The following is a 25,651-nucleotide window of genomic DNA, read 5'->3' on the forward strand; positions in this document are numbered from 1 at the left end:
CTTTAAGAACTGCACCAGAATATGAGAGAGAGACAGGGGGATGGGAGGGAGAGAGATGGTGGTTTGCCATTTCCTACACTTGGCACTTTTGGGGAACTGGCTGCTGGTGCTATTATTTGTAGTATCAGACTGCACTGGAAAGTTTTATCGTATCTAACTTCAGTTGATATAAAATAAAATGTAAATGTATTGCCTTCAAGTCGATTCCGACTTATGGCGATCCTATGACTAGGGTTTTCATGAGGCTGAGAGGCAGTGACTGGCCCAAGGTCACCCAGTGAGCTTCATGGGTATGTGGGGATTCGAACCCTGGTCTCCCAGGTTGTAGTCCAACACCTTAACCACTACGCCACACTGGCTCTCTCTCAGTTGATATATTTTAATATAAATAATATGTGTTTAAACTATTGGCATTACCTATTTTTTAATGAACTTAAAATGCTAATATTATCAAAATAGTTTATTTGGACTGATATATTATGTTTTGAAATGAATTGGAATCAGACTGTTTATTGTAATGATGTACTGATATGTGGTTTTCCCATTGAGTTGAGAGCTGCTTTAGGCATATTTGTGCAGAAATGTGGCATACAAATTAAAATAATTCCTTGTATTTCTCCAATTAGGTATTTAAATAAAGTGTGTATAAATGTGGTGTACATATCAGAAAATGAAAAAAATCATATGGAATCTAAAATGTCATAAAACAGTGTTTTTGTAAATATGTGAGTAAGCAAATATTCTAGATATCTTACAGTAGTTTTGATCAAACAGTGACATTTATGTAAAAGAGGAGAGTATTTAGAAAACTATTTTTAAAAGTCCTTGAAAGTGAATAATTAACATTACATACTCAAAACAAAAACTGTATGAGGCACAATTTCAGGCATGTTTCAACAAACTTGAAATACGACAGTTTTTGCATCACAGGCACATTACTACCTAGGTGTAGTGTTTAGAATATTGTTATGGCTGGGAAGACTCAGTTTTGAATCCAGCCATGAAGCTCACTGGGTCAGGCACTATTGCTCAGGACAGTTGCAAAGATAATATGTGGGGGGATTGGGGAGAGAAGAGAACTATATATAAGACCTTGAGCTCCTTCGAGAAAATGTGAGATATGAATGAAATGATGATTACATAGGGTGCTGACCCCCAAACAGATATTTTGAGCCACTGCCCCTGCACTCTAGAATGCCCTTCCATCTCCTGTATGTTGTTACTGAGTGCTCGGCAAACCCCATTTTGGTTCAAGTGGAATCAAGGAGGTGCAAGGCCCTGGAGCGTAATTCCCACCCCACACCCCCTTGTCTTGCTGGTTATGCGTTCCTGAGGTATTGTGAAAGGGAAAGCACAAGGCCATCCTGTGAGCAACAAAAACAACCAAGACAAATTGAAGTAAATGTTATCTTCTTCCTTGGCAGACTTCCCTCAAGCCCAGCAGAACTATCCCATTGTTCAAAGAAATCACTGAGTTTTCTTAGTGTCAGCTAGAAACACACACACACGAAATCACCTCATACCCAGACCCCTCCTTTTTCAGGAGTGTTGGAAGAGAAAAAGTGTCTTTAAAAAAGCAAGGCTTGAGACCCAAAAGGGGGGGGGGGTAATGGCGATCTGAGCTCCAACACATGCAACTACGCTCTCGAGGAACTCAACGTGGGACTGCAGGGACAGAACAGGCAGGGATTCTGTGTCTCGGCACAAGCCTTGAGGCAAACAGATTCTTTCCTGTTTGGGGGCCAGAGCTCCTTCACATTCCTTCAGCTGTATTCCACTGCCCACTCCTGGGCCTAGGATGGGTAATCTCTCCTACCTGTCACTCCTTATAGTAATAGGGTCTCTTTAGTTTAAAGTTATGAATGGGTTAGGATATTAATGATTAATGCTGCCACGCACCCAGTAATTTTGTAATGCTATTCTTCTCTTTTCTCTTAATAAAAGAAAGCTTTGCTTTAGTCTGGTTTGGACATGCATTTCTTGGGTTATACACGCACCATTTAGGCACATTTCAGGGCAAAGCACTTGTTTTATCCCTAGCAAAAGATCCTCCTCCTCTCAAGGAGGTGGGTTTCATGGGACATGTGGTGGCAGGTTCACACACTCAGGTTCCCAAGGACACGTGTCATAACAGATTGGGGGAGTAACGCGGGCAGCAAGGGTTGCGGGAAATAAAGTAAGGTGTGAACAGTCCTGCAATCCAGGGAAACAGGTAGCCGAGATCTGAATGTGTCTGGAATGCGTGGTTTCCTTTTCCTTTGTTAATATGTTTTGCTGTCTCTTGGTTTAAAATAAGTGGAGAAATGTACTTTAAATGCTGTGGTACAATTTAGAGGTTAAGATATAGAGATTCCTTGGCACATCATTGTCTCCCTCTCCTTTCTCTCCCTGGCAACAAAGCTTTGGTAAATGGTGGTGGCCATTGTGGCACAGCGTTTGGCCAGAGATGATACTGGATAGAGAAGGTTAATCCAGCAGTGGCCAGAAGTTACTAAGGGGTTTCCCTAAACTGGGTCCCATCTATTTTGAAAGCCCTTGATAACACTTGTTTCTCCCTCCCCTTCCACAAAAACCTGGGGAACGAAGACTTGCAAGTAGGTTGAGCCGATGGTGCTAGGCACTTGGGAAAGGTGGAAACGGGATTTGCACTGGGACAGTTCAGTGCTCTGGCTGGCAGATACTCCTAATTGTCCCTTTAGATTACCTCCCCTCTGGTTTTTCCTTTTGAGAGTCAATCTGGCAGGAGAAGCTGGTGGCAACAGCTTTCCTCATGAGTGGCTTGATCTGGGAATGTGGCATTTGAAGGTGGCTCATCCCTGAACTTATTTTGAGACTAGGCTTCATTGTTTGTGTGTGCACTGTTGTACTCTTTGCATTTGGCTTTTGATGTTAGAGATTTCTAAGCTATGGCAAAAGAGGCAGCCATAGAGGGAACAAAATGCTTTATGCATCAGGATGTGATAAGAGAGCCCATTGAAAATAGAGAAATGGTTGATTAAGAAAGGAAGGTGTGTGTGGAGTGGTGACTGTTTTAAAACAGATGACCCTATAAAAACAATGAATAAAGCTTATGAGGGATACTGTAAAGAGTACAGTATCTGTTAAAGGAAGAACGCAAGAGGAGTCATAAGAGAGGCTTTTGCAAGAGAGAAAGCGCGTTTGAATGAGAAATTTGAAAGAGAGCACATCAGTTTGACTGAAGCATTTAAAAAGGAACGTGTGGATTTGAATGAAGGGTGGAGAAATGATTGTTGACAGTTTTGGCTGTGAACAAATGAATGTGGTAACAGAAAAAATCAGGTGGGCTTCTTCTTTAAAACAAATGGAGAGGGAGCGAGACAAGGCATTGGCTCAGGCTGAGATGGCTTGTAAGGACTTGAAAAAGAGGATGAATGTACCAGGGCAAAATTAACTGCTGAACACCTGGTAGTTAGAGCACGAGAGCAACAGATGAATGTTAGCCATGATGAGTGCAGGGCTCAGATTAAGGAACTGGAATAACAGCTGCAAATCCAACAAGGGCTGGTGGCCACAGTCATGTATGTTTCGGGTGATGGGGATGAAGAATGGGACTTTCCCCTCCTCTCCTCTCAGTCTCCAGAAGGATGCTGTACCATCTAAATCCCAAGTACAAGGAATCACAAGTACTTGCACCCATTATAATGAAGAATGTGGTGGAAACCACTGGGAATGGGCCAGCTCATAATAAAATTGTCCAAGAGATTGTATGTTGGTCCCCTCCCCAGGCAAAAGCAGTGGCAGATAGTTTAGGTTCTTTGAATAAGGACACAGTTTTGACTTGGTTAACTAGGGCAGATGAAATGTATTCTACTGCTGATGCTCAAGATCTAACGCAGGTGGCAAGATATTGTGCCACTGAGCAAGATGCAGCTTCCACTGAGGCAATGTTCAGAATACTGAATGCAGGGAATGTGTACGATTGGATGAGAATTGCAATTAAGGCTCTTTTGCCTGGGATGAATGTGCAAAAGGCATACATGATGGAAAGTCAAGGTGTAGGGGAAAGCCCAGAGGTTTCTGTGAATCGGAAGAAATTCCTTCCATGTTTATCAGACCATGTGAGACTTGGGGAGATGGCCAGTATGAGTATAATGACAGATACTTTCTGGAAGCAGTACACATGGGGTTAAGTGCTCAAACGAAGTTAGCAATAGGGAGAATGGATCCTGAAGGTGTTACTTGGCGGGAGTTAAGTGTGGCTATTTCATAAGTCTCTGAGCTCCTCCAAGAGGTTGGAGGGGGGTGAAAAGCCACCACTACACAGTTCAGCTTGAGCCAGTTCAAACTGTCACATATACCAATCAAGGGCCTCATTCATCTGTTGTGCCCAATTCAAATCAGGGACCCCAGGGAAGAGGAAACTACCACCCTTCCTTGGACCCTGGTTCCAATCAGGCTAATTTAGCTTCAACGGGGGGAGATAGGAGACCTGGGTCCAATAACTCCAGCAGCAATCACAGCAACTTTTCTCCCTCCCACCAAAGTAATGGCCCTACTCAGACCCGACAAGGAAACGAACTGGTGGATTTTGAGGATCTCCTCCGTAATCAGCTTTGGAATATGCTTAGAAATTTGGGAGAAGATATGGATCGATTCCACAAGCAACCCACTAAAGTCTTGACAGAAGCCTTATATAGTAGGAGAGTAACGGCACAGGCTCCCATGGCCCCCTCCACCTCCTCTTCTGTTTCTACCCCCACTGTTCCTACTGACACTATCCAGCTTCACTCAGAAGAGCAGAGGCAAGCCATACAAGATGTTCATGATCAAACCTAAGGTTGCCCAGTTCCTGCTGCTCCATCTACAACTGTGTCTATGTTAGCACCAGCTTTGTGGGGCAGAATGAATGTGGAGGCCACCACTTGGGAACTGGGAACAGTGGCCAGAAAACCAGGCTTGGGTTTTTCAGACAAATTTAGCCTGCAAAAACCGGGGGTCTTTAGTGCAAAATCTGTATCCATGGAGGGAGGCAATTCTCTCCTAAAACAATGTGCCATGGATCACAGTGTAAACCCTCTTTGGCACAAAAGGAAAACGTTTCTTTAACCAAAGAAGTTGAAATTCCAGAAACAGTTGAAACTAGGAGGGCTCCTGTCTTTGAGCAAAGTCCTATTAATGTCCTGAAAGGGCATACCAAAACGTCTTCTGAAGGTGCAGCCCCTCATTTAAATGGTTCAGATTTGCTTGAAAACACACAAGATGTGCCCACTTCCATGGAAAGAAATGCTGATTTAAATGTTTCTCTTGGGTCTACTAAGCCACAGTTTCTTGCTAATTAACATTCTTTTCCTGATGAACAATCTGTTGCTGGCAAGCAGCCTTTGGATCAAAACAAGACTCAAAGTATAGAGCTTCTAGCTTCAGGAACAGTCTATCCGGAATTTGAATTTACTTTGAAAATTAATAGTTTGGCTTCCAAAACAGCAGCTGGTTTCTGATGCCATCTGCATGAGAATGGACCAATTGTAAAGCCCTGATTCCAACAGGGAGATGCTTTCTTCATTGTTACCCTTTGTGTGTCCAAATTCCGGCACTGATGCAAATGTGTTATTGCATGCAGTCCCTGACAGGCTGAGTAGCAGGGAACCCAGAGGAACTGCTCTGCAAACAGGATGTTCACCAGTGAAACTCCCTGGCACGGTACAAATGGAAGCACAATTGTATTTGGAATGTTATATGCTGGTGCTACTAACTGTGCTTTGTTTTGCATCTGTAGCAAGAGAAATCCAAAAGAGGAAGATCCCACATGTATCAGAATTAAACACAAAATTAGGGAAAGGAATCTCAGATTCAAATGCATTACACAAAAAAGATTTGGGCACAAAGGCAGCAAATGATCCTGTAAGCAAATCCAAATCTAAGAAATGGGAAGATGTGGATAATCCAATAAAGCCCAATGGTTACAGACAATGGATGACCCATGGTAAGAAGCAGGGAAAGTGCATTCAGATAGCGGACAAATACATGAGGTTAAGACTTACAGACACAGCGACAAAGATGCCTGCAATACTAAGTATTTTCTTTGTGCCTCACTGAAGGTACAAATTCTTGTAACCAAGGAGTAGAAGGACAAACCACTTGATGTGCTTTCTCCTACCAGTTTTAGTTGTGTGTATGCATTCCAAATTCAGGACTCCATTGCCCAACATGTAATATGGTATCCTTCAAGGATGGCCACTTCTGTCTCTTATTAAAGAATGTCCGTAAGAATGTCTATGGCTACCAACATACAGTAAAGAGTTGCTGTTTCACCCTGCTTCTCTATTTTTCTTCAAGTAAATTGAGCACAGTCTAAATGGTGCAATATTCACTTTTTTTTTCTTTCCCAGTTTGTCAATACAAAGAAAAGGTTTGCCCAGTTTGTCTAAGCAAGTGATTAAAGGGGAGAGAAATGTGAGGATGGGAAAAGGGAGTGCAAAGGTGTTCATGGAAGTGTTTTAAGCTTCCCTATAGTGGGTAACAGCAGAGTAACATCACCTTTAATAAAGGGTGGTATGTTGAAGGAAACCCAGTTCCCATTGGAAAGGGGTAGTTTTAAGGTTGAGGCATACAGGATGTAGACAGAAGGTATGAGATACGCAGAAAAACAGCAAAAAGGATAAAGAGTCAGGGACTATTTGTGGTGGGTATGGAAAATCTTGGGCAAATTAGTTGCTTGATTCATGGGAGAGGGAGGGAAAGGAATAATTTGTGTTATTTTCTTAAAGCACAAGAACACGCTCCCTATCCTGTTGATGATATTGGGAATATTAGGAGCATATGCAGAACGGAAGGCAGGAGTCCTGGAGAATACTGGCATAGACCCCATTCCCACAAATGCTTGGATCTGTTATCAGGACCCAGAGGTGGAGATGGCTTGTCAATTTCCAGGGTTACTAAGTAATGCTTCCAGGAGACAACAGTTGGAAAAGGATGTCCTTCATCAGCTACCTGTCTTACAGAGCACAGTTTGTGAGGAGACATGATTAATTAGATACGCCCAGGGTCCCAAAAGCAGCAAGTTCATTTCTGCCATGATTCTTCTGTGGACACCAAGATTTCTTGCACCCTACAATTCGATGAAATGTCCCAAGGCAGCGACATGATTCGTGAAGAAATTTGCAACATTTTATTGATTTCTATGGTCACTTGGGGGAAGGGATCACCATTGCACTTCCAGGTTTTTATGGCAAGTGCCAAGAAAAGAAGACCCACCAATAAACTGGTTCTTGTCCTGATTTCATCAGCAGAGCAAGAATATCCCAGAACTATAACAAACTGGAAGCAGTTCAATGGACTTATGGAAGTAACAAAGATACACTCTGTTGGTCCTCGAGACTGGATAATTCCTATCCAGGAAAAGTACTGCCATTATGGATAACATCATATTCCTTTTAAGTCAATAGGTTATGTTTCTGTTACTGAAAAATATAGCACCCCAGAGTTTTATAGGAAATAGGTCTATCATTTAAAAAAATCATAACACTTAATCCCCTTATTGAGAAAGTAAATGAGTTAAAACATCGGGAAAAACCCCTTATAGGATCTCACATGATAAAATTAAATCACCCTCAGCAATTTTTCATAAAACGTGGGGCAGGACATAAAGAGGTTGTAGTCTCGTTTGAGAAAGTAAATATTGCAAAGGAATTCCCAGTCTCTGCCTCCTATTTAGAAAGTAGTAATGGGATGGGACAATTGGGTTAGATTATGGGAGGGGGAGAATGGGAGAAGAAAAAAGAGGGATTTATCAGGGTGGTTGGGTACTGGAGCTGCCTTTTTAGATGCCACCAATATTGAAATATTAGCCAACAAATTACATTACACCACTGAAGAAATAAGTAAAATGACAGAACCTATCACCAGAGCTCTGGAAAAGACTACTGAAACTCCCAAAATCATAGGAAGTTTACTTCCAAATGTGGGAACAGGGAATTGAAAAAAGATAATTATGCCACTGTAAACAACATACAGTCCTCCTTACAACAGAATATTTTCTTGGCCATTACATGCACCCAAATGCAGAATTGGGCACATACAGTGGCTTTGGAACTTATCCACATGACAGATAGTGGGCATATGTATACCCAGGGAAATTAGGTCTCTAATTCAAAATCAGATTTCCAAGGGAGAAAGAAAATTGGAAGACTGGTAGAGCCTAGTCAATGCCACATATGATCATGCAAAATCATGCACTAAGATTGTTTACTGTAATGGTACAAGCGGCTGAAATCATTACTGTTTATCCTGCAATTCCTTTGGGAATCACTGTAGATCAAGACTTAGTTCTTTATGCGCAGGAATTTCACCAGTGAGCTATAGTTAAGCATACAAGATGGGTAACAATTAATGTTAAAGGATGTCAACTTCATAAAGATTTAGGATTTGTTTGTGAAGATGATAGTTTGGAATCCCATCAAGATTGATTTTCTCTCACACTGATTAATGATTCTTATTGCTCTTTCATACTAAGAAATGAATCAAGTTCAACTATTGTATATTCTGGACATTGGTGTGTGTGCCTTAGAACATTTTGTGATTGTGTTGTTATTGGTAAGTATCATATACAACCCATACTAAGATCTATTAATAGATGCTTTTGTGGTATTGAGGAAATAGTAGGATGTGATTTTTCATTTAAGGTCCCAGTGTGGACCATTCAGAAAATATTAGTTATTCTAAATTTGTTTCAAAACCTCTGACCCACTGCATTAGGCTACGGCCTCACTGATCTCCAACAGTTACATCCCACCCTATGTTACAGAAACAATTAGAAGCAGTAAAACACTTGGGAGAGCAAGCCACATTCCAGATAACACATGAACGACATGCCATCACCCACATAGCAGCCAAGATTAAACAGATAGGGACACACAGGTGGTGGGACAGATTTGCTTGGCTGGAGTGAAGGAGCAAAAGGAAGTTTACCCCTTTTAATACACCCCACTGTGGTGATCTTAATGTTTCAAGTGATTCTGGTCATTGTCTTAATGGCCCTTATAAGATGGATCCTGTCCCAAATGGCACAGTTACACCAGATGGAAGTAAGCATGAGAGCCCAAGGGCAACACCGTGAAGGCCGAGGTGTGAAAAGACATCTGTATAAGTATATTCAGATGTTTTCAACGGGGTGAGTTGTTACTGAGTGCTCGGCAAACCCCATTTTGGTTCAAGTGGAATCAAGGAGGTGCAAGGCCCTGGAGCGTAATTCCCACCCCACACCCCCTTGTCTTGCTGGTTATGCGTTCCTGAGGTATTGTGAAAGGGAAAGCACAAGGCCATCCTGTGAGCAACAAAAACAACCAAGACAAATTGAAGTAAATGTTATCTTCTTCCTTGGCAGACTTCCCTCAAGCCCAGCAGAACTATCCCATTGTTCAAAGAAATCACTGAGTTTTCTTAGTGTCAGCTAGAAACACACACACACGAAATCACCTCATACCCAGACCCCTCCTTTTTCAGGAGTGTTGGAAGAGAAAAAGTGTCTTTAAAAAAGCAAGGCTTGAGACCCAAAAGGGGGGGGGGGGTAATGGCGATCTGAGCTCCAACACATGCAACTACGCTCTCGAGGAACTCAACGTGGGACTGCAGGGACAGAACAGGCAGGGATTCTGTGTCTCGGCACAAGCCTTGAGGCAAACAGATTCTTTCCTGTTTGGGGGCCAGAGCTCCTTCACATTCCTTCAGCTGTATTCCACTGCCCACTCCTGGGCCTAGGATGGGTAATCTCTCCTACCTGTCACTCCTTATAGTAACAGGGTCTCTTTAGTTTAAAGTTATGAATGGGTTAGGATATTAATGATTAATGCTGCCACGCACCCAGTAATTTTGTAATGCTATTCTTCTCTTTTCTCTTAATAAAAGAAAGCTTTGCTTTAGTCTGATTTGGACATGCATTTCTTGGGTTATACACGCACCATTTAGGCACATTTCAGGGCAAAGCACTTGTTTTATCCCTAGCAAAAGATCCCCCTCCTCTCAAGGAGGTGGGTTTCATGGGACATGTGGTGGCAGGTTCACACACTCAGGTTCCCAAGGACACGTGTCATAAAAATGTGAAGCATTATCCATCAGTTGCTGCAGACATCTTGTAAAGCCATATCTGAGCTTTCCCTGACCCATAAGAATGGGCCTTGTTATTACTGCATTTGGTTTTTTTATCTCTTATTATAATACTGTTTATCTGTTGTATTTTTATATAGTGCTTAGAGATTTTAAAATATGAACCAATTCAGAAATGCTTTTAAATAAAATAAATAATTCAGTAGTCCCATTATTTCTATGAGATCACCAATGCCCCATTATGCACCAGGAAAAGACCCTGAAAGTATTTTTGATATATGGCCTATGTCACTGAAGTTGGCAATAGCCTTAGAGTAAAATCAAGTTCTGTCAGTTTATCTTATACAACAAGAAAAATAATTTCATATGGAGGATCTGAAACTAGCTATAGAATATAGTTTGACATGTACAGAAATGCTTTCCTAACTAAAAGAAAAGACAGGACAAACACATACTTTATTCCCTTCCTGCTCTTCTCCGTCATCTTCAGAATCAGAGGCTGATGCTGATCCCACTTTAGCAGCATTTTTCCTTTTTGCCTCAGCTTCTTTTTTGCCTTCTTTTTTCTCTGGGTCTTTTCTTACATTGTCTTCTTCCTTTTGACTCTCTTCATCCCTTTTCTGTTTTTTGAGTGTTTTTTCTTCAGCTCCCTTTCTCTTACTCTTATCTTCTTCATGAACCCTAAAAACACCCCAAACCAAAACAGAATACATTTTCTTTTATCTTCTAGCCAACTTAGTCTCCTTTTTCATATGAAAATATATTCTTGAAAGTAAGCTAAGGGATGGTCCATGCACCTGGCAGCCCACACAAAGTACTGTTCAGGTAGTCGCCCACCCAAGACTTGAATGGAGGTAATGACTGCATGAAATGGTGCCTCAGCATAGGGACTCTAGACCTCCCCCTGGGCTAGATTTCAAAAGGGTTTGCACCACCCAGAAAGTTATGTTGGATGACACAGAGAAGATGCAATGATGGTGGAGAACAGTTGTTTCACCTACATCAGCACTGCAAAGTAGACCTGATAATGGATTCTCACTTGTGTTTGATTGGACTCATTGTTTTTCTCCAGCTGAACCCCATTTCTTCCCGCTTGCTTCATTGCTCTCAGCTCAACTGAATACCAAGGAGCTGCACAGGCCTTGCTCACTAAAAGAGGGTGTTTGACAGCAACTGAGTCTATTGCTCAAGTCATCTTTCCATTCCAGATGTTAACCACCTGCTCAAGCACTTTGTCCAAAAGGAAACTTTCCTGCCCTCTCCTCCCCTGGCACTGCTCCCAAATCTGCTCCAGAGTGTTGGGGGAACCCCAGAGCAGATCTAAGAGGTTGCATGCAGGAAGAGAGGGAGAAGTTCCATTGTACTCACAGAAGTTGTTGAGCACATGAAATAATTTAGTTGGATACAACCCTATGATACTCAAGACTCCAGGGAGGATTTCTGAAGGAGCAGCCTCACCAGTGCTTCTTCAAGGTAACTGGAACTACTCCCTTTCATAATGAAAAATCCACATCTTTCTATCTTATGTGGCTACATAGAATCCATTGCAATAGGCAGTGGTTGAGTTAGAAATCGAGAAGTCTCTGCTGTCCTACGAAAATACTTGCCTATATTTATTTATACTAACTTGCCTGAGAAATGGATGCAATATTATAACCAGATTTAGAAATGGTTCTCATATGCAGGATATAGAGCAGGACAAATCTGGGATGCAACAGAAGTTAACTAATGATAGCAATACAGTAGGGCCCCACTCATACGGCGGGTTACGTTCCGGACCCCCGCTGTAAAGCAAAAACCGTTGTAAGGCAGAACTCATTGAACAGAATGGCGCACGATGCCCAAAAACCGCCGTAAAAGTGGAACAAGCGCCGTATGAGTGGGGCTTTAGTCTAATTGAGACCGTCGTATTAGCGAATCGCTGTAAAGTGAAGCGCCGTAAAGCGGGGCCCTACTGTATGCACTGTTTGTCCCTTCAAGCAAAAAATCCGTTTGATAACTCACACATACTAGATGTGATTTCTAGTTTAACCCATTGCATTTCTAACTGTGACAAATACCAATACTTAAAAACAAACTTACATGTCGCTCTCAGGGGGACAAACTGGTTTTATCAATTTTGGTCTTCCTCTGGGTTTTGGAACCTTCACTTCAGAAGCTAATTCATTAAAAAAAAGAATATTTAAGTAAATTTTATCTGTTTAAATGTAACTGCCCATTAAAAGACAAAAGTTAAAAGCTAGTGGTAGTGCACATTGCTTAAACCTAATTTTAAATGACTGTCTTGGTAAGAATATCCATACGAAAGCATTAATTTAGCTACAATAACCGCTGCATCCCAGAATGGGGTAACCAAACAAAACAGATAATAATGTTTTAAGACAGACCTGTTGTACTGGCTTTTCTGCTTTCCCATTGGGGCAATCAGATACAGTCCTTAATAAGCCTGTTCATTTATTCAATACGAGAATGTATATGGACAAAATATATACACACAAAAATAATACACATTTGTTAACTGTATAATTAATAACTTAGAATTTGTAAAATCTGATATTTACAACAACATAAGCTCCTGATCCTATATATACTATCTGCATAACTCCCAAGACCAAATACCAAAACCAAAGATACCAACAGCATATATCATTAGAAGCATGACTATGGGATGACAGAAGCAAATTAAGGACACATGTTAATTTAATGTGTGTATACATGACACTATCTTCATGTCCCCTTGAAGCTTCCCCTAAATATTCCCCTTGTAAAGGGTACTATATTCCCAGTATAAAAAGCAATTTGGAATGGTGGTTATCGGTATGGCAGCTCCTGGAAAGGAAATAGAAGGTCTATGAAGTTATTACATGCAGACAGCATTATTATATTCATATTAAGTATTTGCTTGTGTGCACAAAGGTAAGGTATTACCAAGAAGTGTAGCTTAGAATTTGAAATGCCTCCGTTATCAGGGTGGTATATATTGATTCTATTTGTATGCCGCTTGCCGCTTTTGTTTGTTGACTGCATGTACTGGAGGTTGGGCCCAAAGGGCAGTCTAGGGATTCTGCTGGTGTACTGCCCACCCCGCTGCACAGCCGACTCCCTGACCGAGGTGCTCGAGGTAATCTCGGGCGTGAGGGTCCTTTCCCCCAGCCTATTGGTTTTGGGGGATTTTAACCTGCACGCCGAGGCAGCTCTCATAGGAGCCCCTTGGGATTTCATGGAAACCATGACTTCCTGGGAACTGCACCTTAGTAATACTGAGCCCACCCATGTAGCCGGTCATGCTCTTGACCTTGTGTTCGTCTCGGAGGGGGGAGGAAGTGCTCTGAAAATGGGGGCTGTTTTTTCTAACCCCGTATCATGGTCAGATCACTATCTGGTAAATATAGACCTCTCAATGCCGCACACCCTCCGCAGGGGACAGGGACCTATTAGGATGGTCCGCCCCAGGCGCCTGATGGAGCCTAAGGGATTCCTGAATGCATTGGGAGATTTGGAGCTGTCTGAAGGTCGCCCGGCCGAAACCCTGGTGATGGAGTGGAATAGGGAGATCACCGGGGCAATAGACCGGGTGGCTCCGAAACGTCCTCTCCCCCTGAATAGAACTCAGATTGCACCCTGGTATACACCACGGTTGCGGGGTCTGAGACAGGAGGTGAGACAACTAGAGCGCCGGTGGCGGAAATCTCGCTCCGATGACGATCAGACACTAGTGAGAGCAGCAATAGCTGCCTACCAAGTGGCAACAAAGGCAGCAAAGAGGGATTTCTTTGCTGCCTCTATTGCGTCCGCAGAGTGTTGTCCCAGGAGGTTGTTCCAAGTGGTCCGTAGCCTGGTCGGTCCAGTTGCACAAGAACCCATGGAGCATTCTAAAGCCTCCTGTGACACATTTGCTAAACACTTTGCTGATAAAATTGAGCGTCTGAAGAGCACGATTCCATGCGCCGTGGATACAGGAAGTGGGCCAGAGTCGGCCAGTTGCATTCCGGTCTGTTGGGATCGGTTTCAGCCTCTTCCCTCTGAGGAAGCGGACAAGGTGCTCTCGACTGTGAAGCCGACCTCTTGTCTGCTCGATCCTTGCCCTACGTGGCTCATTATGGGCTGCAAAGAGAGACTGAGAGAAGGGATCAAGGTAGTGGTGAATGCCTCCTTGGGAGAAGGTGTAATGCCTTCAACCCTTAAGGAGGCGGTTATAAAACCCACTCTGAAAAAGCCCTCCTTGGATCCCCAAGAGTTGAACAACTTCCGCCCAGTCTCTAATTTACCATTCTTGGGCAAGGTGATTGAGAGAGTGGTGGCCAAACAGTTACAGACACACTTGGATGAAGCAGATTATCTAGATCCATTCCAATCGGGCTTCAGGACTGGACATGGAACTGAAACAGCCTTGGTCGCTCTGGTGGATGATTTGAGGAGGGCGTTGGATAGGGGAGAACATGCATTCCTCGTCCTCCTCGATCTCTCAGCGGCTTTCGATACCGTCGACCACGGTATCCTGTTAGATTGCCTAGAGGGAATGGGAATAGGGGGCACTGTTTTACGGTGGTTCCGTTCCTATCTCTCAGATAGGCATCAACGAGTAGCATTGGGAGATGAGGTTTCAGACCCTTGGCCTCTCAATTGTGGTGTGCCACAGGGTTCTATCCTCTCCCCCATGCTATTTAACATCTATGTAAAGCCGTTGGGTGCCATCATCAGGAGATTTGGGCTGCAGTGTCACCAATATGCAGATGACACCCAGCTCTATCTCTCGTTTAAATCCTCACCAGAGTTGGCTGTGGATACCATTTCCAAGTGCCTGGAGTCCGTAAGTGAATGGATGGAAGGTAATAGGCTGAAACTAAACCCCGACAAGACCGAGGTGCTGCTCGTGGGAGACAAGAGAAGGTTAGGAGATATAGACCTGGTGTTTAATGGGGTAAGATTGCCCCTGAAGGACCAGGTCCGCAGCCTCGGGGTCATTCTTGACTCCCAGCTGTCCATGGAGGCTCAGATTTTGGCAGTGAGCCGGGCAGCTTGGTATCAATTACATCTAATACAGAGGCTGCAACCCTACCTTCCTGTCCATCTGCTCCCCCGGGTGGTACATGCCCTGGTCTCCTCTCGCTTAGACTACTGTAATGCGCTCTACGTTGGGCTACCCTTGAAAACGGTCCGGAAATTACAGCTGGTACAGAATGCGGCGGCACGTTTGATTAAGAACAGCCGTCGCCGTGATCACATCACTCCGGTGTTAGAAGACCTACACTGGTTACCAGTTGTTTACCGGGCCCAATTCAAGGTGTTGGTATTAACCTTTAAAGCCCTTTACGGTTTCGGCCCAGTTTATCTGAAGGAGCGCCTCCAGCATCACTAAATATGCCGCCTGATGAGATCAGCCTCACAAGACCTTCTCTCGGTCCCACCAGTTAAAACAGCCAGGCTGGTGCGGACCAGAGAGACGGCATTCTCGATTGTGGCCCCCACCCTCTGGAACTCTTTGCCCTATGACCTCCGCCATGCCCCCTCCCTACCAAGTTTCCGCCGAGCCTTGAAAACCTGGTTATTCAGGCAGGCTTACAGGATTTTTGGGGCGGACTAGTTTTTATCTTGTTTGCAGTGATGGGAGGTTTTAGATTGATTATAGTTGATGTTTTGCTTATATGTTGTATTTTATATGTTGTATTTTATTCTATTATGTACGCCGCTTAGAGTGGCCGTTAACTCGGCCAGATAGGCGGCTTAGAAATAAAATTTTATTATTATATATTATTTTCCACACAAATGTGCCCAAAGGGCTCACAACACAAAAGAAAAAATGCATATCAATATAACATTACAACATTACAGTCCAATGACTATTCAAACACAATATAACAATCCAAACAAAGAATTCATTTTGATAAAAATGAAATGGACTGCCTTCAAGTTGATCCTGACTTATGGCGACCCTATGAATAAGCTTTTCATGGTAAATGGTATATTCAGAGGTGGTTTACTATTGCCTTCCTCTGAGGCTGAGAGGCAGTGACTGGCCCAAGGTCACCCAGTGAGCTTCATGGCTGTGTGGGGATTTGAACCCTGGTCTCCCAGGTTGTAGTCCAACACCTCAACCACTATGCTACACTGGCACTCTCATTTTGATTGCATAAATGTTATAACATTTTTAAAAAATTATAAAATATATTATCAGAACATATGAACCAGAGTCAGACATGAAACACATTTTGGATACAGTGAAATATCATCAAAAATATAAGCAGCAGCAAGTTCTTACCTGGCTCTTATGCCTATGAATGCTCTGGAGCAGAGTATGCTGTTTAGTGATGTGCATGTCAGTGAGTGAATTCAGGTCCTTTACTTTTAGTGTTTATGTTCTTTGCACAGGAAAGTAAGTAATCTCTTCCCTTATTAGAGTACTTTAAAAGTCTGCATTTGCTTTAACACAGACTACACTGACTTGTTCTAAGTCAGTCATGCAATTGCAAGCTCAACACAACACAGATCATGTGAGAAGGTACAGTTCAAGAGGAAGGACTGATTTACATTATATGCAATCCTAAATTATCTAAACAAAGCAAAATGGGACAGACATGCATTTGCAAGAAGTACAATTTAATAATGTCTAACGTGACCAAATAGCTTTTACAGACTTTCTAAACACTTTTCCCGGTTGGCAAATCTCACTGATTGTTGCATTACTGCAAGAGTTCTGGAATGATTTTCAAAAGGCTTATACAAGTCTAATAACATAAGCAAATACATCCGTATTAGTACTGAATAACACAGCCTCACATCTAAACCAATGTTCTATAGTATTTTGTATGATTAAGTTATCTGTAGAAGTATCTTTAAGCCATTCCCAATTTTTTTAATTTTGGCCAGTTTACAGCATCAGTAGAATCAAGTGGTAAAGCTCTCCCCATCCCACCCCAATATCTGCACATAACAATTCAGGGAGGTTTCTCCATATATGACATGCTAGTTTATCATGTGTGGTAAGTTTCTGAGGGTGTTTTTCCCTTGTGGGTGGATGGGGGGGAGGGGAACACTACAAAAATTCAACCTCTCACTCACTTGAAGCACAAAAGACTTTACTAATTGATTCAACTGACTGCATAAGTTAGGAAAATATTGGAATTCAGGGCCAACAGGCTAAGGCTTTATAACTTACCAGGTGGTCTTCCTCTTTTAGGGCTGGCTTTTGCAGGTGTAGGCACTGCAGCTGTTGCTGCCACTGTTGCAGCTGCCTCTTCAACTTCTGCTTGTTTTTCAGCCTGTATTAAAAAGAAATGTCTTCATTTAATTTGACTAAATTACACAACTATTCCAAATGATGGGATAGCCTAAGAAGAATGGATTTTATACACCTTTGTCTGGAATGCTGCTGAACATTAACAAGATGTAGACCAACTAGACATGTAAAATGTCTAGAACTTTTACAGCGTATACAGCTTGGGACCAGGATACCCAAAAGACCGTCTTATCCCTTATATACCCCGTCAATCACTACGATCTGCAGGTGAGGGCCTCCTGCAGATACCATCTTATCAGAAGGTCCATTCTGCACACCATAGGAAACGGACCTTTAGCGTGGCAGCACCTACCCTGTGGAATTCCCTCCCCTTAAATATTAGGCAGGCGCCATCTCTGTTATCTTTTCAGTACCTTTTGAAGACTTTCCTCTTTCAACAAGCCTTTTAAGTTGAGACCTATCCCAGTCTGTGTCTATGCTGGAATTGCTTTTAATATGCTTTTTTAAAAAAATGTTTTTAACCCTTTTTAAAAGATGCTTTAAAGTTGTTGTTTTTTTAAAAAAAATGTTTTTAAAGTTGTTTTGTTTTAATGTATTTTAAGGTCTGTTTTGTTTTGATGTGTTTTTAGTGCTTTTGTTTGCCACCCTGGGCTCCTACTGGGAGGAAGGGCGGGATATAAATAAAATAATAAAACGAACAAATAAATAAATAAATTTTGGAACAAAAAATTAAAAAATTAAAATAAAATACATGGAAATGTTGGAGGAAATTCAAATATATGCAAAACTTATGTAACAAGGTTAATCTTATTTTACTTCTTTAGCATAAATTTTATCATTTATAACTTAGAATATAAAATTGTACTATATGGCATTTTAATGTCATTTTTAATAGAATATCCCACTTTATAGCCTCAAGGGACTCTCACAGCAACTTACAAAAGATTTGCACAATACAATCATACTCAAGTGTACTATTAGGAACAAAAACAAAAAGGTCCATATGGTGCTAGGACTATTCAGTTGGCATTTCCTGTCCTCATTTTTGTCTTCCCTGGTGTTGCTCTTTGGCCACCATCTAGTAGGCAAGAGCTCCCACCTCTATGGCAAAGGAATAGGGTTAAGTACTTAAAACTTGCCCAGCCCGTGACAAACGCTAGTCTTTCCTTGCTGGCACTTGCCGTAGTTTAAACTAATGCCTCAGCTTTAAACAAGCAAAATTGCAAATATACCCAACTGTAGTCCACTTCCATCTTGGTGAGGGCTCAGCTCTCACTCAAATTTCCAGAATTTTCTCTGAGGCTTTGGCACCCACAACAGATCTTTTGCAGTTTCTGCCCCAACTCCTTCTGAACCTTTTTATCCTCCAGGATGGCAGGGCAATTAGCTGTTCGATTCCCAGTCTGTAGCAGGGAGTTATAATCCTTTGAGTGGAGGTAAAAAGCTCGAACCAGGTGAAAAGGAAAACAGAAGCAGGATACTTGCTTCTAGTGTCACCAAAATGGACCACAGGTCACCAGAAGGCAAGCAGCCAAGCAATGATGGCTGTTTATGCTCCTTTCATAATGATGGCAGTAGTCTCCAGGTGCAGAAACACATCTTGATATTGAGTGCTGTGTATATGAAGAGTTATCACTCTCTAATGCTGCAAATTATGAATGCCTAACTTGGGGCCTTCCAAGTGTTGTTGCACTTCAACTCCCATCAGCCTCAGCCATCAGCCAGGGACAATGGGAGTAGGGAATCCAATATTTAGATGGGCATAGCTAGCCACCCGCTGTAGACTGTCTTACATTAAAAAAAATCTTTAAAAGTACTTCACTCATTCTAAAAAATAAAATATTCAGTGCACCCCAGATTTTCCATGCTGGAAAAAAGACCTCATGAAAAATGGAGGAAAAAAACATTTCCCCCAAATTCTTGCAGGATTTCACATCTGAGTTCAACATGAGGATGGTAGACATGGTTAAATTTACCCTGAACTGTTATTTCCAGATACAGCTCAATGGAATTCATAGCTGTCTTGCTCTCCCTGATCAATGGGACATTAATCAGCCAACAGCATGGGCTCTTCTGGGAGGAAGGGCAGGATATACATTTAATCAATAAAATGCATTTTCAAAAACACAATGTGGTATACTGGATAGTGTATTGGCTATGGACTAGGGAGATGCAAGTTGAAATCCCACCTCACAGGAACACCATGGGCCCGTCACCTGGTTGGATCCTAAGATCCTGCAAGGGCTGCTCAATGAAAAGGAGCTCCAGTTGCTTGCTAATGAAAGAAGAGGCAATTCCATTCATTCTCTCTCCCACCCCCAAAAAATCTTCTTGAGATGGTTGGGGGAAATAAATGAAAATTGCCTTCTCTCCCATTAGCAGAAGCCTCCACTGGATCAACGGTCCTTCTGTTTACATCTTGGGATCCCCACTATCAGTCAGGCTTGTCATAGAGGGTAAGGAAGGGCAGGATACAAGCGTAACATTTATAATGCAACTTATAATTTTTGAAAAAGGAGTGAGTTTTGTTAAAGATGAATTTCACAGATATTGGCAACATATTCTGCAGCAATGCAATTTTTAGAATAATTTTTAATTAGCTTTTGCATATATGTGTGTAGGCAACCTACGTTTTTGAAAAACGCATGTCAATCCAATCTGTATTTGCAAAGTTATTGAAAATGTAAGTATTACCTTTCTTTTTCTCCCTCTTCTAGCAACCTTAGGGACAGGTACATCATTTGTTTTCTCCACATCCTAAGGACAGGAATAATATTAGAATTATCTATGAAATTTGTTTACATGTTTTTGAAATTCAGAAGTTTGTGATGCCATCCCCCCGAGTTATTCTACATGTCCCAAAGAACTGTGCAATTAATTCTGAAGTGGGATTTTTTTCCTGAAGCAGGAGGCCACATGCTGCACGGTAAACTACTTTTAAAAATGAGGGGAGTTTCAAAAGCAATTTATATACCATAACGGACTATTATTCAAGGAAAAACATTGTTTTCTACTGTGCTAGCAAAAGTATTTTTAGTAAGCCCAAGCAAGTTGTTGGACTCTAGTCTGTAATTAAAAAAACATTTTAACTTGGAAGTGTGTTCTAATTAATGGGATTTGCTTTTGGATGTGTTTATGTCTGAGGAACAATTAGTAACTAATAAAATTGCGTAGCTCAAATTTATTTATTTATTTATCTATCTATTCTCCAGTTACATAGATACTTAAGTCAGCCCTGTACGACATAAGGTCTGCAAGTGGACTGCAGCCCACTGGAGAAATTCCAGCTACCCATTGTTTGGGGAGTTCTCTCATCTCTAAGCCTCCATTCTTACACTACACTGGTAACGTGGGAGCTGCTGCAGTGCAGCTCCTACCTGTGCCTCTGGGGTCATGCATAAAAGCTTGGGCCAGGTGGAGGAGCCTATGTGGCAGTTCTTAAACACACTTTGCCTCACTTTCTAGTAAGGGTATCAGCTGGGATGGTCAGGAACAACAGCATGGACTCCTCCCACATGTACTTCTCATGTTACCTTGGCAGTCTAGGGAGTTTCAAGGCATGATGTCATAGCTTAATGGTAGAGCACATCCTTTGAAGGCAGGAAGACTTAGATTCAATCCCTGCCCTCTTCCATGAAAAGATCAGATGGCAGATAATGGGAAAGACATTTGTCTGAGACCCCAGAAAACTACAGCAACTTAAGCGTTGACAATACTGGCCTGGATATGAACCAGAAATTCTAGTTATACACCATATTGGCTTACTCTGAAACTGACCAGTTTATTTTAAATAACAATCTGTGGTTCATGTCTAGCAAGACAGGAATTATAGAAAGTGAAATTAAACTTTGCCAAATTCCCTAGCCATGCAGGAGGAGGAAAGGTGGAAAGTCAAGCCTCAGGAAATGCTGAGGCTCCATTCTGCTTGCGCATATAGTGCTAAATCAAGGTTTAGCACTAAGTACAAACACATCTCCTTCCTTCCCTCCTTCCCATGCCTGAATTGAGAGGTGCATAGTGGAGTTGGCACCACTTCTTCTAAGTTGTTCCATGAGCACTCTGAGAATTCCTCACTGTGTGCAATACTTAGGGGGAAGGAGAAGAGCTGGGGGAGAAATGGAAGACAGCAAGAAAGAGATTAAGGAGAGAAAGAGGGGAAAGGTGTGGTGGCACGGCAAGGGTGGAAAAAGAGGAGGGTGCGAGTACTGGGTATGAAGAGACGTGCAGTGATATGCAATAGAGGATGAATGGTAGCACAGAAAGAAAAAAAGGACAGTATAGCAGTGATAGTGATGGGATAGGGAGAGAATGCTACAGAGAGGAGAGGGGATTCAGAAAAGCCTGTGGTGATACAGAAAGAACATATGCTGTAGAGAAAGAAATATTTATGAAGAACCAAGGTGCTGCTCAAAATGGGAAGGTGTATATGATCCTCATTTTCCAACATTGTGTGAACAGGGGACAAATCAAGAAGAAAAATAATCCAAGTTTCTCCAAGTCACATACCTCACTGCTAGGTTTTTCTGAAGAATCCTCTTTTGAAGTTTTCATCTCTTTTTCTTCTATTTCAACTTCAGGGGTTATACTATCCTGTTTAATTGAACCCTGGGAATGAGATACCAATATCATTTTTCTTCACTTATATATCTGTCAAGTCTGTAATGATAGCCCTATCCATAAACTGCTGTTAATCTACTTCAGCATTTTTTTTGAAAAAGTAAATGAGCATAGTCAACTATACCAATATATGAAATATATAAAAAAACTTATTTTCTCATCTGGACCAAAAACGGGACTGCTAGGCTCAGATAATATACATGATGAAAAAATGGAAATGGACTGCCTTCAAGTCAATCCCGACTTATGGCTATCCTGTGAATAGGGTTTTCATGGTAAGCCGTATTCAGAGGGGGTTTACCATTGCCTCCCTCTGAGGCTAGTCCTCCGCAGCTGGCTAGGGCCTGCTCAGCTTGCTACAGCTGCACAAGTCAGCCCCTTCCTTGTCCACAACTGCCAGCTGGGGGGCAACTGGGCTCCTTGGGACTATGCAGCTTGCCCACGGCTGCACAGGTGGCAGGGCACGTAACCCTTGAGTCACTCACTGTAGGGGTGATCTTTAGCTGGACCTTTACATCCAGGAGACATGACCGGGGATTTGAACCCACAGACTCTGGACTCCTAGCAAGGCTCTCCTCCCTACTGTGCTATAACAGAGAGAGGTTTAGTCCTGAAAATGCTCATCCAAGCTTCCCTCATCTCTGAAAAGAACTCTCTACAGAGAGTATAGACATTATACACAACTTATTTAAGTGTCTTTTGATCAATATTTTTAAATTATTGCTGGCCTGTGAGGAACTCATCACTATTCCAAGGACCTCACTGAAGAGAAAATCATCAGCATTCTTAACTCATGGAGCTAAACAACTAAGTGCATATAGTTACTTTATTTTATTGTTTATTTATTATTTGATTTATATCCCGCCCTTCCTCCCAGTAGGAGCCCAGGGCCGCTGCTTTACTGTTTAAAGCTGTTAGCAGGAACAAACAAAAACCCTCAATTCACATAAACAAAGGTGCATTTTATCACCATTGATAATCCCAGTTCACTATTAATCAAGTAATTTGCCTGTGACAATCAGTTCCCTAATTGTTCCCATTAATTGTCCTTCCTCTGGCTCTAGGCAATGGCAAAGTCCTTTTGAAAGGGGAAATATTTAAATTGTTTTTGACATGCTGGAAAAATGCTAAGAGGTCACATAAGAAATCCTCCTCTACTGTAACTTCAGGCAATCTCTCAACAGAAGATAAGTAAGAGAAAACAGAAGAATGGGGCTGGCAAAGATTCCAGATCAAATTGCATATTTGAGCAGTCATCACCTCCCAAAGACTGAAAACGTCCTCTTTCCCAAAGCATTTTAACTGTACTTTTTAACTTATTATAACTTATTGGATTTTTGCACTGTATTGTTTTTCTTATTGTATTTATTGTATTTTTCTGCTGTTCACCGCCCAGAGAGCTATCGCTAGTCGGGCGGGATATAAGCCTAATAAATAATAATAATAATAATAATAAATAATAAAGGAGGAAACTAGTTCAGTTCTGATGTCCCCAACAAAGGGACACTAGGAACAATCCATCTGCCCACACTTCCCTTGTTGCCTTCGCCCTCATGACCTTGATATATATTCTGGTTTATTAAACCAGTTTTCTATAATATCCAGCACAGGAAACTGTTTTAGAGCTATCTTCAAATCAGGTTCAGGTCAACTGATAAGGCCATATCTGCAAGTGAAGGCAAGTTGTTCCCAGTACTTGCTGTTCTGTTGAGATGTTGATCAGCAGCTACAATTTCACTTTCTTTGAGACAGAGGACTGACACAGGTAGAAGGGGCAAGCTAGATATGAAAGAGGCAATCTTGTACAGTGGGTATGTGTGTGTTGCAAATTAAAATATAACATAGCATAGCAGGCAGCTGAGAGCCAGTGTGGCGTAGTGGTTAGAGTGTTGGACTACGAATGAGGAGACCAGGGTTCTAATCCCCGCACAGCCATGAAGCTCATTGGGTGACCATGGGCCAGTCACTGCCCCTCAGCCTCAGAGGAAGGCAATGGTAAAACCATTTCTGAATACCGTTTACCATGAAAACTACAAAAATGTTAGAAGAAAAAAATGGAAATGGACTGCCTTCAAGTTGATTCCGACTTATGGTGACCTTATGAATAGGGCTTTCATGGTAAACGGTATTCAGAGGTGGTTTACCATTGCCCTCCTCTGAGGCTGAGAGGCAGTGACTGGCCCAAGGTCACCCAGTGAGCTTCATGGCTATGTGGAGATTCAAACCCTGGTCTCCCAGGTTGTAGTCCGACACTCTAACCACTATGCCACACTGGCTCTCGTTAGAAGAAAAGCCATCTATTTTTCATTCTTTATTAACACAATTAACACCAAAACAGCTCTCATTAACATGCATTCCCAATGTTTAATATTAGCCCTTAAATACTATTCATAAAATTTTGGTTGATATATCAATTAATTATATAGCTTTCAGCCCTAATATTTGTCATTTTGTTATTAACAAACTTTTTTCAGGACAACCGTGTCCTAGAAAGCAGCTCTTTTACACTGTTGATGTTTAATCACTTACTTTAAGAGCTGTCAACTTTCTCCTTTTGGGCACCATTTTTTGTTCATGTTCTTCTGTGGTATCTATGCTACTTTCTTGAGCAGTATCTTTAACACCTGTAGTGTTAATAGCTGGATGAGTCTGTGGACAAAAATATTACCAACACATAAGTAAATCAGCAGGAAATAAAGACACAACAGCATCAATAGATTTCAATATCAAGTGATTTTTTAAAAATTCAATTTATTTAGTCATTAAAACATTTTATATAACTTTTCAACACATCACATTTCAGGGCATAAAACAAATATTAAAAAACCAATACAGTAAGGTCCCACTCATACGGCGGGGTTACATTCCAGACCTCCGCCTAAAAGCAAAACCTGCCGAAAAGCGGAACTCCTTCAATAAAATGGTGCCCAGCACCAAAAAACGCCGTAAAAGCAGAACAAGTACCGTATGAGTGGGGCCTTACTCTAATTTTAGCCACCGTAATAGCGGAACGCCGAAAAGTGGGGCCCTACTGTACAGACAACTTAATGTTCAGTTCAGTACAGGGGAACCTGATCTATTCAACCACAACAAGAGCATTTTGATTGCTATGGTTCCTGACACATATCAGTATAGTAGGTTAGAGAGAAGAAACACTGACAGGTCAGAAATGCAGTACAAATATCTGCCAAATTGCTGGTCATTCCACATTAGAAAGTAACTTACCTGCTGAGTAGAAAATTTTACTTTGGGGTTGTTCACAATTTCCCACAATCCTTCATTGAAGCCTTTCCTTTTATTTTGTTTGCCATATTTGTCTTTGTTTTCTTCATAAGGAAATATATCTTTTGGTCCCAAAAATGCCCTACAAAAAAGTGACACAAATATTCCATACCCATTCTGAATTTGTTATCAAAGCTGCTCATTTGAATGTTAACTGTTTTCCACTTAGAGCAATTCTTTTAAAATAGCTTATTTAGGTCTCAGCTAGCACTCAGACAGTGGTGGAACAGTGAATATAAACGCTAGGATTTCTAAAAAGCTTTGGACAAATCCTTTAATGAATACTTCTGATGAAACATAGCAGTCATAAGAAAATAGTCTTCTCATACACCTGTAATGGAGATCCTCCAAGTATCCAATGCTATTCAAATTGCTCTTAAATTATCAGGAATCAGGAAGGAACAGCAACACAGCCAATTTTGCAGATAATATCAATTAATACAAGACAGTAAG

The 25,651-nt window shown here is 41.7% G+C and overlaps 1 protein-coding gene across 3 annotated transcripts in view; it reads right to left on the reverse strand.

The window, feature by feature from the left end:
* PSIP1 (PC4 and SRSF1 interacting protein 1) overlaps positions 1-25,651 on the reverse strand; it is a 46,513-nt gene that overhangs the window by 15,483 nt on the left and 5,379 nt on the right. For all 3 annotated transcript variants that reach the window (XM_061630396.1, XM_061630381.1, XM_061630389.1), the window contains exons 4-10: positions 25,142-25,280; positions 24,446-24,565; positions 21,806-21,904; positions 19,994-20,056; positions 17,219-17,321; positions 12,145-12,220; positions 10,518-10,743 (exon numbers count right to left, since the gene is read on the reverse strand). In XM_061630396.1, the coding sequence (XP_061486380.1) occupies positions 10,518-10,743; positions 12,145-12,220; positions 17,219-17,321; positions 19,994-20,056; positions 21,806-21,904; positions 24,446-24,565; positions 25,142-25,280 (826 nt within the window). The remainder of the gene's footprint in view (positions 1-10,517; positions 10,744-12,144; positions 12,221-17,218; positions 17,322-19,993; positions 20,057-21,805; positions 21,905-24,445; positions 24,566-25,141; positions 25,281-25,651) is intronic.

Source organism: Rhineura floridana, chromosome 1, assembly GCF_030035675.1.
Source record: "Rhineura floridana isolate rRhiFlo1 chromosome 1, rRhiFlo1.hap2, whole genome shotgun sequence".
NCBI classification, from domain to species: Eukaryota; Metazoa; Chordata; class Lepidosauria; order Squamata; family Rhineuridae; genus Rhineura; species Rhineura floridana.